Source organism: Nylanderia fulva, unplaced genomic scaffold, assembly GCF_048542155.1.
Source record: "Nylanderia fulva isolate GAGA-0341 unplaced genomic scaffold, ASM4854215v1 Scaffold16, whole genome shotgun sequence".
In the NCBI taxonomy this organism is placed as follows: domain Eukaryota; kingdom Metazoa; phylum Arthropoda; class Insecta; order Hymenoptera; family Formicidae; genus Nylanderia; species Nylanderia fulva.
In genome coordinates this window covers 20,733-36,231 of record NW_028189835.1, presented here as the reverse complement: position 1 = coordinate 36,231, position 15,499 = coordinate 20,733, and the positions used below count along the sequence as shown (strand labels likewise).

At 29.5% G+C, this 15,499-nt stretch overlaps 2 protein-coding genes across 3 annotated transcripts; both read right to left on the bottom strand.

Moving 5' to 3' along the window:
- Positions 1–579: 579 nt before the first annotated feature.
- On the bottom strand, positions 580–7,652 carry LOC114942442 (heparan-alpha-glucosaminide N-acetyltransferase). 2 transcript variants are annotated; one of them, XM_029317813.2, is made up of 11 exons: positions 6,819–7,648; positions 6,152–6,285; positions 4,917–5,032; positions 4,059–4,236; positions 3,693–3,897; positions 3,126–3,293; positions 2,537–2,670; positions 2,239–2,408; positions 1,759–1,933; positions 1,495–1,607; positions 580–965 (listed from the first exon to the last, which is right to left on the bottom strand). In XM_029317813.2, exons 1-11 carry the CDS (start codon positions 6,930–6,932, stop codon positions 784–786), a joined length of 1,689 nt encoding a protein of 562 aa, XP_029173646.2. In that variant the 5' UTR covers positions 6,933–7,648; the 3' UTR covers positions 580–783. The 2 variants fall into 2 exon arrangements, with proteins under 2 accessions (XP_029173646.2, XP_029173647.2); XM_029317814.2 differs by lacking the exons at positions 1,495–1,607; positions 1,759–1,933 and having other exon boundaries at positions 6,819–7,652.
- A 1,319-nt stretch (positions 7,653–8,971) lies between these two features.
- On the bottom strand, positions 8,972–15,431 carry Sec24CD (COPII coat complex component secretory 24CD). The gene is made up of 15 exons (XM_029317735.2): positions 15,107–15,431; positions 13,909–14,607; positions 13,673–13,792; positions 13,403–13,582; positions 13,128–13,323; positions 12,884–12,999; positions 12,224–12,634; positions 11,948–12,074; positions 11,663–11,823; positions 11,334–11,513; positions 10,963–11,164; positions 10,686–10,880; positions 10,404–10,595; positions 9,714–9,907; positions 8,972–9,631 (listed from the first exon to the last, which is right to left on the bottom strand). The coding sequence occupies exons 2-15, from the start codon at positions 14,605–14,607 to the stop codon at positions 9,488–9,490; spliced, it is 3,117 nt and encodes a 1,038-aa protein (XP_029173568.1). The 5' UTR covers positions 15,107–15,431; the 3' UTR covers positions 8,972–9,487.
- Positions 15,432–15,499: the final 68 nt, after the last annotated feature.

Sequence of the window (15,499 nt, the reverse complement as noted above, 5' to 3'; positions counted from 1 at the left end):
TTCTAACGAATAAAAATAAAAGTTTGTAATTTTATTTTTTATCGTCGAAACGATCAACATTCACGTACAATTCCTTTACACTTACATCATTGACTTATATTTATTTTTGAAATTTTACTCAACTATACATAAACGAGAAATAATTTAAAAAATTTTTTAACAATTTCCAAAGAAGCAATTTGAAGAATTCTATATATTAGGAGATTGGGTGTATCTTGATATACGCCGCATCGCATCACGTAAATATTATACTACGTGAGCAGCGATGCACGTGATTTATTTATTTAATTGTAAGACGAATAAAATCGTTATATGAAAATATAATAACACTTTTTAACAATATTAATTATTATTTAAAAATATATGTGTAAATACACGCACTTGTTGTTAATCCTATTACCTGAAATTGTCACTGTATTATACTTATCCAAGTCATAAAATAAATTATTTGTAAAATACTAATAGAGATTATTATATAATTATTTATTGCCAGAGAAAAATGCGTATATTATGCAATCACTTATTTACTTGAAAATCATATCAGTTTGGCTTATATACATACATATATATATAATAACATATTATTTATCAATTTTATTTTCAAATCGTGTTTTATTGGTACAAGTTTCTATATTATTTCCTAAAATTACTTATATACTATTTGTGGATTATTATGTGTGTGCAAAATTTAAAAAAATGCAGTGTATGGTATATATTTAATATAATATTGCTACATTTTATACTGCATTATATAACCAAATAATTGTAAATTTATACTCATTGTTAGAGTGCGATATAAATTCGTTTATGATGCATAACATATGCTATAACCGTCCATAATATTACAACCCAAATTGATTCAATTAAACACAAAGCACGACTGTCCATTGCGCCAATTTTCCAATGGAATGGAAAGATTTGATAACACATCATATGGCCCACATATAACACTAATGCATTCATTCCTGTAAATTTATATTTGCGTAATGTTGAAACAAATTAATATAACAGTGCGTCTTCTGATACATCTCTTGATATATCTATCGCTAGTATAATAATGTTGAAACATACGCACGCGCGCGCATGGAAATAGTTGCAAAAAAATCAAATAATGCTATTTCTTTCTGCAAATTAATCTCTTCTGTTTTCTATGTTTACTGTCTTATTACTTATCTCTACCGTTAATTTAAAGTATAGTTTTATAATCTGTTATAACAAAATAAAATTAGATGTACGTTTTGTTATTCTTTTATTTACTTAATAGCGAATTCTGTTAGATGCGCACTAGTGCGCACTATAGTGCATCCAATTTGCATTCAAATTCCCTATATAAGAATACATTTTTATACGTTTAATGCGTGTTTCTGAGAATCTATATTTTCTAGTTTGTTCTATATATGTTTTAGATAGCATTTCTTTTAACTTTATATTCTACATTAATGTACTTACTTTATTAATTAATTGTCAGATTAGATTGTACACATTTTTACTTACCGGGTATTCTGAAAGGGCCACCTCGCCAAATGTTGGCAACATCAATCAACAAATAACATCCGGAAAGAAAAGCCAGAGCAAAACAAGTTGAAACAAGTACAAATGACAAAGACCTGCGTAATTATACAAGTGTTATTTACTATCTACAGACATTTACAACTATTACTACAAACTATCAGTTTCATAAAATTTCTCTATTAAAATAAAATTGCGCACACAACAAAATGTTTAAACAAGTAATTCATTTTGTTAATATTATCTTACCACAAATGTTTGTTGACGGGTATAAAATTAGTGAAATGAAAGGCGCAACCCAAACAACCATAAAACACTGCCCATAAAAGCCACCGGATAACACGTTCTTTCCAATTTTTATATATCATTAGAATTACACCAGTGTGTACACCTAGAAATACCTGAAATATTGCCATGAGGCATCCTGAAGACAAACACAATATATACGCTTATATACACGTGATTTTAGAAATAGTATAGGAAAATATATGTACCTCTACTATATATTATTAATATTTTATATTCCTTTTTACTATCAATTCGGGCATATTAATGAAATATAGTACATTATTATGTAAGGGAAACATAACATGATATGAAGAAGAAGATTTAATTGTAAAAAGGATGAAAAGTTGAATATATCACCGTAATGTAACACTATACATCTATATATACATATGTACTCGTATAATGGTATACATTTGGCAAGTATATCTAAAAAAGATTTACCTAAAATTCCTTCGGGATCAAAAGAACCAGATCCATAAACGGAATCGATGATTGGTCTTTGATAAATATGATTTGAAGTTAATAGAATTCTATCAATATATCCAGCCGCACCTCCGGTACAATTAAAATATTTACCGTCTTCGTGTCTTCCGCCTGGTCCAAGGTATCCGCTGTATATAATAATTAACTTTCGTTTCATTTTTCACTTCACGATGGATGATAAATCGAAGGACGAAATTAAACAAGTTGAAGTAAAAGTTAACAAGACAGAAATGTATTGAAGTTGACGTGTACGTACGTAGGACATCCGGGGATTGGTAGACCAAATGTTAAAGCGCAATGCACCGTTAATAGAGTCAGCATTACGCACCAGTGTGGCAAAAGGCTTAACACGTCTTGCATCTTGCGTATAATCCAAATTTGTGGCAAGTTCTACAAATTGATTAAAGTTTACGTTATCAAGACGTGTAGTTATACATATTATAGTATATTAGCTAACAAGTGCGGGGGATCGTAAATCGGTCGATTTATGACCCGCACATGTTGGCTACAATATTTTGTGTGACCGGTGCGTGAAAAGGGAGCCCTTTCTAAAATCCCATCATGTGCGTAAAGGGCGATTTTTCGCGCGCCGGTTGCACAAAATTATTTTATGCACGTCGAAAGACCCTCTACGAGAGTGTTAAATCTTGGAAATTGCATTATCTTTAAGCAAGAAAAGAAATTGTCTATGTTGTAAAAGTGTATAAGTCATTAATTGTTTATTAATAATCTAAAATAATGATAGATGGAGTTTGTGTATTGTAATAAATATATGTATATGCAATATGCGCACATTTACGCATCTATATTACATATAAGAATATTTAATATATATATTTCCATACTCGAATAGCTGTTGATTGTTGGGGTGTAAAACAAAGATAGAGCAAGCCAACAGTTAAATAAGCAATCCCGAATCGTTGAAGAACTCCAAATATGCGTATGTTTTCCAATTGCGCATTTGTTCCTAACGTGTTTAGCGCAACGCCTATTAGAAATAGAAAGAAACTTCTCTGCAAAAAAGTATATTGGACATGTGATAAGGTATGCGATACACATCACATCAATTGATATTTTATACACATACACACATATTTTATAAAAAGTATAAGATAATATATACATATATATATATATATATATATATCACTATTACAATTTATATTATTGTGTGTGTATTATTATGTGCATATATATGTGTGTTGTTGATTTGGCTATAATTGTTAGCATCAGCAAAATCAATTATATATATATATATATATATATATATATATATATATATATATAGTTGATTTAGCTATAATTGTTAGCATCAGCAAAATCAATTATATATATATATATATATATATATATATATATTGTAAAATTAATTTTATCTCTCTTACCAACAATTATCTTTTTGTAACAATTACCTTTAAGATGGAATAGCTGATTTGAAACTTTGAAAGTCCACGTTTTAATTGCGCTGACAAAGCTATAGGCATGCAAACTCCCATTATCCATATAAAACAAGGAAATACTAAATCTCCTAGTAACATACCATTCCAAGTTGCATGCCCCAATTTGGTATAACTACCGGAGCCATCGTTAATAAAAATCATAAAAAGTGTACTGACCCTGCAAGTCATTATATGAACGATTGTGTCAACTAATTGTAAAAGAATTTGTGTCAATCTAGACTATATATATTATTCTATACGTTTTATTTTATATGTTACATTATTATTTTGTAAAATATATATATATATATATATATATATATATATAAATATATATACCCTCTGAATGTATCGATAGCTTTTATGCGACGTTTTATTGTTGCTCCTTTGTTGCTATTTGGCATTTCTTCTTCCTTCATGTTTATTATACATTGTTTCTTAAATTTGTACCATAAAGATCTCCCAGTAGATATGGCAAATAAGCTAAATACAATTATCCCCAGAATAATAAAAAATTCTGTAAATAAAAAAAAATAAAGAGGGAAAACAAACAGCATATATATAATATACTTTGCATGTATATGTATAATATACTCGCAATAAAATATCTGTAAAAGATTTATATATATATCGATATTTTACAGATATATTTTATAGTATACAGTGATCGAAATTTTCATAGTTCCACGTAATATTACAAAAGATACATTACGTGGAACTATGAAAATTTCAAGCACTGTATATATATGGACGGATGTATCCATAATAATATTGAAAATATTACATTTTCTTTAAACCAACTTATTTAAACAAACGTTGGCGACTGTTTTATCGACTATTTTATTATTGCAGTCATACATAATAAATCACACATTCTGATTATTATTGATATCATATATGTTTTATATATCAGTATAGTATTATCGAGTTAAACGACAGATAAACGAAATGATAAAATTGCTAAGATAAGATACTTTATCACTATATCATGCTTACATATATGGTTTTAATTATATAGTTTTATCCTTTTATTCACATATGTATACATATATGTACACATATATCGCATGCGCGCACACGCACGCACACATAGCAATACGCATATATATACATGCCCGCAATATTTTTTAAGGAAAAAAAATAATTTTATGAAATATATGTATACGAAATTTTCAAGACTATTATTTAGAAATTTACCAGAATATGGATATGTCGGATTTCTCAATGTTCTGCAACTGCAGGTGTTGTTTTGTACTATCAATTTGTATAATCCATATTGACCTAGATTCGGTAACAGTTCGCAAAAAATATCGCTAAAAAGTAATATTTAAAAAACAATTAGAAGAAGAATAACGTGCGATAATTATGGATGTAAAATCTTTTAAATATAGTCAACCATTTTTGTATCAATCAGATTGAAATATATATGTTATATATATATATATATATATATATATATTTATATATATATATAAATTTTGAAATGTAAATCTTTTATTAAGAAAATTTTATATACATATACAATATATATATAGCGTCGACATAATTAAGACGAGATATACACGCGTACAGGGTGCGTTCACAAAGTTTCAAGACTGATTTTTTTCTGTGTAGGGGAAAGCGCGCAGACCAGTTCCACCGACAGGGTAAAGTAGTGGGGGGTGTCAGCTAACCGACCGTTCAGCGGCAGTTGCTTCCGAGACGCTGGAGTGAGCAGATCGCTAGTGGCGTGAGTGCGTGTCAGTGACCCCTGTCGAAAACTCGGAGAGTCGAAAATGCAGCATTTGGAGCAGCGTTATTCGATAAAGTTCTGTACGAAACTGAACAAAACCGCTACAGAGACTTTTGGTATGATTCAAGAGGAAGTTGAAGTTGTTCAGTTTCGCACAGAACTTTATCGAATAACGCTGCTCCAAATGACGCTGCATTTTCGACTTTCCGAGTTTTCGACAGAGGTCACTGACACGCACTCACGCCACTAGCGATCTACTCACTCCAGCGTCTCGGAGGCAACTGCCGCTGTCGCCGCTGAACGGCCGGTTAGCTGACACCGACACCCCCCACTACTTTACCCTGTCGGTGGAACCGGTCTGCGCGCTTTCCCCTACACAGAAAAAATCAGTCTTGAAACTTTGTGAACGCACCCTGTACGCGTGTATATCTCGTCTTAATTATGTCGACGCTATATATATATTGTATATGTATATAAAATTTTCTTAATAAAAGATTTACATTTCAAAATTTATATGTATATATATATATAAAACATATATATTTCAATCTGATTGATACAAAAATGGTTGACTATATTTAAAAGATTTTACATCCATAATTATCGCACGTTATTCTTCTACATATTGTATACATATATATGTATATGTAAATGCAAGTATAACAATTTAATATATTTATATTAAACTATAAAAGTTTACCTTGTAATTTTGGCAGATATATATTCATTAGTGCCATTATTCTTAAACACTCTCCACTTTATTGTTTCGACTGTGTTGAATTTCAAGCTAGAATTGTCATTAGCCGAGATCTGTGCTATTCGTTTATATGGACACTATATAAACATATCAAGTAAGAAATAACAATTCAGCTGAATGTGTGATCACAATGAATTCGCATATATATATGTATAGATATTGTATATATATTGGCCGGTATATATATATATATATATATATATATATATTTGTGAAAGATATATTATTCAGAGAATCTCTATTATATATATTTTATATATATATATATATATATATATATATATCCCTTGTAGAAATTTATCACTATAGTAACGCCAATTAATCATTTATTTCGAGTACTTAAAATACTGATATACAGTAATTTAAGTACTCGAAATAAGTGATAAATTGGCGTTACTAGTGATAAATTTCTATAATGTATACAATATATTATTGTATATATACATATACATATATACATATACATATATATATATATATATATATATATATATATAATATATATGAGAAATCACGATTAATTATTACAACTTCGAAAAATTATTGATTATATATATAAATATATTATATGATATATTTCATATAATATGTGTTAAATGATTGTACTTACCGATAAACAATCCGTAGAAAGCGAATAAAGCCATGTATAATTATTATCAGATATCACATTTACGCAGGCCTCGTCAAACTTTAAAGGCTCATAAAAGCAACTAAATTTATCCATTGCTCTTTTGTATATAATAATTAATAATAATCCAATTTAAAATTTCTTCCAATTAAAGATTTTTATTATATATATTTACTTATCCTACATATATGAAAAATGTATAATCGAATTATAATTTGATCTGCACGATAATAGCAGCAGTTCTTGACTGAAGTGACAAAACAACATTTCACTTAAGGTAGTTCTATCGCTACAATATCAACTAAAAGTTTCGCCTCTAATCAATAAGGAAATTCATCGTTTAAATTTTAGTTGAGTCTGTACAGTCTGAACCTCTTCACATAGAAACAACTCATTTTTTTTTTTTAAATAATCCCACACGCTCATTTTTTTTTAAATAATCCCACACTCATATTGTATACCCCACTGGTTTTTTATTAAAATCGTAAGATCCGTTCTATTGTTATATATTAAAATGTGATGAAAATGCCATTCTTTTACGTGATGTATAGAAAAAATGCTATTTTTAATTGTAAATAACTATTAAACTAAACGGTGAATCAACTTCCAAATTTCATAATCGATAAATATTAACTTCGTCTACAACATATTAAAATTTCTAAAAATTCGTAAGAATTGTGAAAAACGATAGAACTACCTTAATAGCGCAAAATATCGGAATGCGATTACATCAATAAGCTATACACACCAATGGTTGAAGAGTGAAAGTGTCAAGACCTATATATGCCTAATCTTGTATTCGAGTTCTTTCGACAAACGAAAAAATATCAAGATAAATTCCAGGAAAAAATTATAATATATAATTAAATATAATCATATAAAAATAATATAGAATTATATAATTATATATAAAATGTTTTTTTTCTCTTGTCTATATATTATTTCTCTATCATTTTTATATACTATATAAATACACAAGAAAAATAATAATTGAAATTGAAATAAATATATATAAGAATATATACTTTTTTCCCCGAGAATCCAAATGAATCAAAAGATATACGCTCCTTTTAATTCATTCATTTATTTCAGGGACAACTTGTACAATGTATAACAGATATATTCAAAATTCATCAAAATTTTAATATTAAAAAATTTGTGTTAATAAAATTGTTACTTCTCTTTCTTTTGTATGTGGGTGGGTGTGCGTGCATGCGTATGTGTATATATACACATGTGTATGTATATACATATGTATCGCGTGTGCATATGCATAGAATATTAATATTGTATTGCTTATAGAATTTGACTTTCATGTCAAATGATTAATCGATATGCATATTTTGACGTGATATGATATATATTATACGTTGCACATTTTGTGATAATGCTTATACAGAGAGAAACAAAGTTTATATTGTGATACAAATACAATAAAAATAATATACTTTTCCAATTAAGTATTTCTTCCAAATTAGTAATATCATTTTGGCAATTCAATCATTTTTGTAAATTAATATTTTCATTCTTTTCGTCAACTATACATTTTTATATGTTAAAATAATTCCCTTCGCCTATTTTATCTTCATTTAGCATGAATATTCAAGAAAGAATAATATGCTACATGCACACAAATATTGATTTGATTTAGAAATAATATTATAATAAATAATGTTTAATAGTATAGAACATATACGCGCTCGCGTGCGTATTTGCGTGTTCTGAAATTAATATAAATATTAATTAATATGTTAGAATTTATATGATTTATAATAGACTTTATTAACTTAATAAGATAATAACATTAATGATGTAATTAATATATAAAGTAATAATACAATTTCTTTCATGTTTATATTAATTACTCATAACTGCTGTACGATTGAGATGCATATTTATTCTTTTATACGTATCGATATTTGTCGGAATGATTAGTCGCTTTTTCTTTTTTTTTTTTAAATCTGTCTGTCGAACAGATTTACATATCTGTCTAGAGCAAGTCCAAAATAGACTGTAATATTACAAATGCGTATGTATTCGACGCAGTTGTAAATAGATTTCTCTCTATATTTTAAATTTAGATGAAAACTAGATCATACATAGAGAAATGATATCAAAGGTGCCGCTGTGATAACTCATTTCCTATCAATTATATTATTAAGATACACAAAGATACAAATGTATAAATAAAAATTAACTTATCGCAGTGTTAGAATTTACTGAAATATATACTTCTCCCTATAACATAATTATTCGATTAATTTAATTTTTTTTTTGAGGAGAGAAGGCGTCTCTACATTTGTTGAAGAATACATTCGTTTGTTTTCGAAGCTTTTTTTCAGCCCACTTCATATATACACTATATATATGTATTATGTATGTGTGTGTGTGTGTGTGTATATATATGTATGTGTATATATATATATATATATATATATGTATGTATATATATATATATATATATATATATATATATATATATATATATATATATATAGTTTTTTCAATACTCAAATAGATGCGTGAATAAAAGTACAATGATTGAATATAAAACCTTGATTGAATTCCTATTAAGACAAGTGTAATAACAAATTATTGATGCAAAAGAACTGAAATTCAAGTACAAGGTAACTGATTACTTAAAAAAATAATTATTGACTAAGAAGTGTTCTTATTTCTTTGTGCATGTGGCATAGAAAATCGACATAACTAGGGCTTCCATCATTTCCTCTGTCTTCTACCAAAAAATGTCGTAATACCATTTCCAGTTTCTCACGTTGCCTTACTATTGTTAACTATAAAAGAAAAACAATAGAATATATTATACTTCAATATTAATATAATATCTATTTTCATGCATTGCAATTAATAACTTACTCTCATACAGCGATGTCTTTCAACATGTATTTGATTGATGATATTCGTGATTCTATTATTTAAAGGAGTGTCTAATATTGGCAATGCAGTGCGATCTGTATCGACTTGAACCACCGAAGGCACACCAAAGACACTCTGTACCCATTGGGAGGGAAGTGACATACCCAACCATAAGAACATATGGATAGTATTTTCTATAAATAAAACAAATCACAAAATGCATAAAATAATATCGATACCATATTGTTTTATATTTATTAAAGAATAGTCGCTCGGCAAGCGAGAGACTGCGGTTCGATTTTCGATTCAGCATTTTGTCCCGATACTTTTCTAGCCTACGCTTATTTAGAACGTTACAAGATAGTATTTAAAATAAATCTCAGACAGGAGATTATTTAAGTATTTGATATTATATATCAGGTAAAATTTGTATGTCCTGTGTATAACTAAAAAATAAATTTTCTTCGAAACTAACTTACGTATTACCATTCTCGCGTTTGGCTCTCTTAATTGCTAATTTAAATTAAGTAACTAAAAATAAAAATTTAAAAAATTATTTAAAATTATAGGGCAATTAAAATTATTATTAAAAACTAATATGTAACAATTATTGGTTAAAATAAAAAAAAAATAATTTCAACAATCTCTCCAAGTTATACATGACTGAAAAGTATGTAACTTTGATATTACCAAGTAGATATGCGCCATCGTCTGCAAATTTGTCAATAGAGCAGCGCAACATTGGTGGTAATTCTGTGTCCTGAGGATCAACGTCGTGCAACGGAAATAATCTAGGATAAGTGTATGCAATAGATATGAAAATAGGCATCGTTGCAACCGTTTGCATAACATAAGATCGATCGTCGATGGTCATATCAGCTCCTAAGAAAAAAGTTAAAAAAAGAAAGATAAACTTAGTACTTAATATAATATCTATTTTATAAATACAACTGGTTAAATATATATATTTACCTCCGGACAAAGCGTCGCTTTTCAATAAACAATTAATGTAAAGTGGAAGCAATTTCATACATTCTGGTAATATTAATTGTCCAGCACTAGATGGTGTCGCACAGTGCTTTCGATATATAGCCAGCATATTGGCACATCTTGCAATCAAATTATCTTTTATCGTTTTTGGAGTGGATTCCAGTAATTTAAATACATCTAAGTATAAGATTATTACATGTATTATATTATTTTAAACAAAGTATTATTTTTATCATTATATGTTAAAGACATATCTTACTTTGCTTAGAAAAGTAATTTATAATGGCGTCTAAATCGCATGCGCGATATAGTTCGACCATTTGCGACGAAGTTTTCAGACTTAGGTTTATAATTCGTAATCTTCTTGTACCACCACAGGAAGTATATAGCAAAGCTACTTGAATGTACACACCTTCGTCATCTGTCAGTTTGTCATCATGTTTAACTTCTATTCCAACAGCCTTGTAAATTGGAAATCAAATTAATTTATTAAAATAAAATATGATTACAAAACATATTAATAAATAGAGTAAAAGAACTCTTTTAATCTTCTAATACTTTAAGTAAAAATTCTAAAGTTGTAATTATAATATTAGCTAATTCTAATGTATTATTATTATAATTGATTACCTTGTCGCAATCTATACTGGCTAATTCCATATCAGTTGTATTGGACATGAAGTAGTGTCCATAGAAATCAGTCGCTCTGACACCTGTAGATGTACGTACTCGCATAACAGCATCAAAAGCGATCGGTCTACTAATATTATTAATAATATCCGAAATTAATCTTTCACCATCAATATCAGCCTACAACAGAAAGTTTATATTTTTCAATGTAATCTTTTACGTGTATATTCACGCACGCACAAACACATTTAAAGTCTTTAATTTAAAAATTTAATCTACCATCTTATTATTTCTTACATGTATTTTTAATGTAGATATAAAGCGCTCACCTGAAAGTAAGTATATTTATAAATCTCTCCTCCAGTGAGACGACAAATTTGACCAATCGTTGCTATATCTACATACGAATTGTTAAAGATAAACAGATCCACACTGCAACCTGCACCGACACATTCTTGACCCAAATTATTATAGACATTGTTTTGCGGTACTATGAATAAAAATTATTTATTTTATAATTACAAAAAAACAATATCTTTAAACTATGTATATACATATATATATATATAATATTTATAATTTATATCGTAAATTAAATATCGTAGTATACATACTCAACACTGTTTTTTCTTTATCTGTACCAAGTACTTTCCGATCATCACGATTTTTCAATTTTCCAGGAGCTTCGGCAATTGGTAAAGACGAGTGGAATACTAATAATTTACCAGAACGTTCAGACGCCTAAAAAAATCAAGATGATACTGTATAAGAATTTTTTTTACCGAATGCATACATAATTTAAAAAAATCATTGATAAGAAAAATATTTTGTGTACATTACAATGTTTATTTTTTCTTTTTCATACACATATTTGTTATTTGTACAAGTACCTTTAACGCCTCTAATCCAGCTTGTATGGCAGGAGCAAGAATCGTTTCTGTTTCTCGAGTGTCCATAAACATTTGTGGAATCTGTGCCATAAGACTATCGATAACTGTTTCGCTCTCTTCAACGTCGCATAGAAATCCATCCAAAAGCGGCATAAATACATCTTGAATATCTCCAACAACCAACATTTGTGGTTGAGCAAGACAAGGATTGATGTTATAGAAATGTACAGTATTATTATATGTTATAAAACCAACTTTCATATTACTTTTGGTTTGTCCAGCATCAATAGGTAGATTTTTTATTATGGATTTCATTTTTGTACACAATAAGTTTACTAAACCAGATTTAACTGTATTATACGAAACGTCAATTACGAACACAATGGCTGGTGATTTTGGAAAAACATTGTCCTGTGTGAAGAAATGTGCAGAGGTCAATATACACATAAATTTAATATAATTCTAACAGATAAATAAATAATTTTTATTTTATGCTTTCTTTAATTTTTTTAAAGTGTAACATATTTGCGAATAATTTCCAAAAAGAAAAGTTTAAAAGCAATTTTACCGATCAAGTAATCTACAAATAACTTATGTGCAAATAATTCTGTTATTATTTATTAATTATTTGCAATTATTTGCAAATTTGTGATACATTACCCTGCAATAATCCTTTGTAGCTATATATTCAAATGTACCTAACATTAATTCTGGTCTCTCATAACGATCTAAACGTTGACCTGTATGATCCAAGTGTTGAAAGTAATCATTTGGTACTAAACACATAGAGAAAATATAAAAATATAAATAAGTGCAATAATTATTTATTAATAAATAAGATAATTATGCATATATATAGTGCAAAAATCCTTGCAAAATCTTACAGAATATCCACAATCATTACCTTCCGTTGTGGCTTTGCAGAATATGCATTGAAATCTTCGACCGGCATCGACGAATTGCATAAATGGGCACATGTATGCTTTACAACGCACACAACGTACCGGTCCAATTTCACCCATATCCACAATCGGTGGTTCACACTCTCCTTGAACGAAACGAGCCATTGGACTTATCACAAGTCCAAAAGGTACATTGGTCTGTAAAAGATATGGATGTCAAATTGTAATATTAAATAGAATAGTAAAAGTTTTGTTGATTCAATATTAAAATATGTACCTGTTTTATAATATCAGCAGTAGTAGGAACAGTATACATAGTGGATCGTATGTATCTAGGGGATGCGTTTCCTTGATCTTGAGTTACAAATTTTGTCGTCACCAAAGGTGGTATCAAACCTCTCTGATTCGTTATAAACACTCCACCTCTCATATTTTGATCATCCTGCATCACTTGAATCTGTGTAGCAAATGTATTTAGATTTATATTAGAATAATAAAAGTTAATATTGTCAAATAAATTGGATGGACAAAATTTTTAAACTCATACTGGGCTCGGCATTTGTTCTGGGTCGAGTCGCCTAGCTTGTTGGGGTTGTAATCCTGATTGATATCCTGTAGCATTAGGTATTCCGCTTTGATACGGACTTCTTTGATTATTATACATATCCTATAAAAAGAAGACAATTGTGTCACACACACATTTTTCTTCCTTTTATATATATATATATAAATCAACAACCTAATTTAATCTTAAAATAGAATAATTTTAAATCACAGATGTACCATCTGATTATGATAGCCTGGCTGTTGGTACGTTGGTTGTTGATAGCTTGGAGTAGATGACACACGATTCATTCCTAAAGGACTGGATAAAGTCTGTCCTGGCAATGGAGGTGCTGTAGAAACATATTGTCTTTGTCCAGACTGCGGTAGGCCTGGTCCTGCAGGATTTGCTGTAGTCTGGCCTAGTATTGGAGGTGCAGTTTGTAAATATTGCTTCTGTCGAGCTTGAGAAAGGCTAGCACTTGGAGGACTCGCTACATGTTGTCCCATTGTTGAAGGAGGAGGAGCAAACTGCTTTGATTCAAATTGTGGTAACCCTGATGGATTTATGGAGCCTGTCAGATTCGTCGCAGCTTGCGATGGTGGTGCAGAATTATACGGTCCTATTCCAGATTGAGATAGGCTAGTATTTGGGAGATTGGTCATTTGAGTTTGATAACCTGCAGAAGATTGCCCTTGTCCATGAGGACCCATCGGTAAAGGTGGAGACATTTGCGAGTTAGGAGCACCTGTTGCTGGAGGATTTGTTATTTGAGAGTGATTCACAGGTTGCATAGGTGATAAGTGAGGGTGCATTTGAGAATCTGTCAAAGTTTGTTGTCCTACAATTGTTGGTCTTGAAAAGTTTTGCTGACTGTTCATCGGAGACACAGGTGCAGCGTATGGATGCTGCCTGCCTATTTCCTGAATATGCTGCATCTGTTATAACAAAGTTTATTAATTAAGTATAAATTGAAGATACATTGCGCTAACAATAAGATCATTGCAGGTTACTCATATTAGTTTATATATAAAAGTAACATGAAAATAGTTGCAAAAATTCAGTGTATATTCCCCCCAATATGCATAGAAAAACTGTATTATTCACTAACTACAGAATTAACATACGGAAGCGCGCGCACATATACATACACTGTATGTGAATAAAATAAACTTTGAGATAATTAGAAAATGTATTTCGAAAAAAAAGCGAGACCACAATATACATGAGAAGATAGTGATATTTATAATATAGCGTAAATAATGCATGTTTGTGTGTGATAATTTTTCGTTCAAAGAAAATAAAAAAATATGCGTTAAAAGGCATGAAATATTACAAGTAATAAAAGCGTATGTGTGACATTTTGAATTCTGAAAACGAAATACATATGAAAGTAATAAAAATTTAAAATAATCGTAAATTATGGAATCTACTTACGTTATATAAAATATGTTTGAATCATAACAAAACTTGATATCACCGAAAATGTTTACACGAAAACGTTGCAAGAAATGTACGTCAACGTAATCCAGACTGCAAACGATGCCACGTAAGGCCGCACTGCGCATGCGTCCTGATACCAGTGATGTCAGCAAAGTTGCGAATTGCGAATTGGAGCATTGGAGGTTGGAGGGCCAAATTTCAAGCATGCGTAGTAGCGCAAATTCTAGCAGACGTCGCTGTCTTTCTCTCTGGCCTCACACACATGACACATGGCACATGGTCACAGATTAATAGACAGATCGCCAAAGGCCTGTCTAAAGAGGAGACCGTCATTTTTGCCCCTTACCGACACACTTTGCCCCTGGTTCGAGTCCAGGCTAAAAAAAA

Bases quoted from the DNA above. Each gene is read 5' to 3' on its own strand.
- LOC114942442 (XM_029317813.2), bottom strand. From the start codon at position 6,932: ATGGATAAATTTAGTTGCTTTTATGAGCCTTTAAAGTTTGACGAGGCC. The intron at 3,294-3,692 runs GTAATTGTTACA...ACTTTTTTGCAG, and splicing joins TCAGCTATTCCATCTTAAAG to AGAAGTTTCTTTCTATTTCT. The intron at 2,671-3,125 runs GTATGGAAATAT...ATCAATTTGTAG, and splicing joins AACAATCAACAGCTATTCGA to AACTTGCCACAAATTTGGAT.
- Sec24CD (XM_029317735.2), bottom strand. From the start codon at position 14,607: ATGCAGCATATTCAGGAAATAGGCAGGCAGCATCCATACGCTGCACCT. The intron at 13,583-13,672 runs GTATGAGTTTAA...TTTGCTACACAG, and splicing joins CAGAACAAATGCCGAGCCCA to ATTCAAGTGATGCAGGATGA. The intron at 9,632-9,713 runs GTAAGTTATTAA...TTTCTTTTATAG, and splicing joins AAAGACATCGCTGTATGAGA to TTAACAATAGTAAGGCAACG.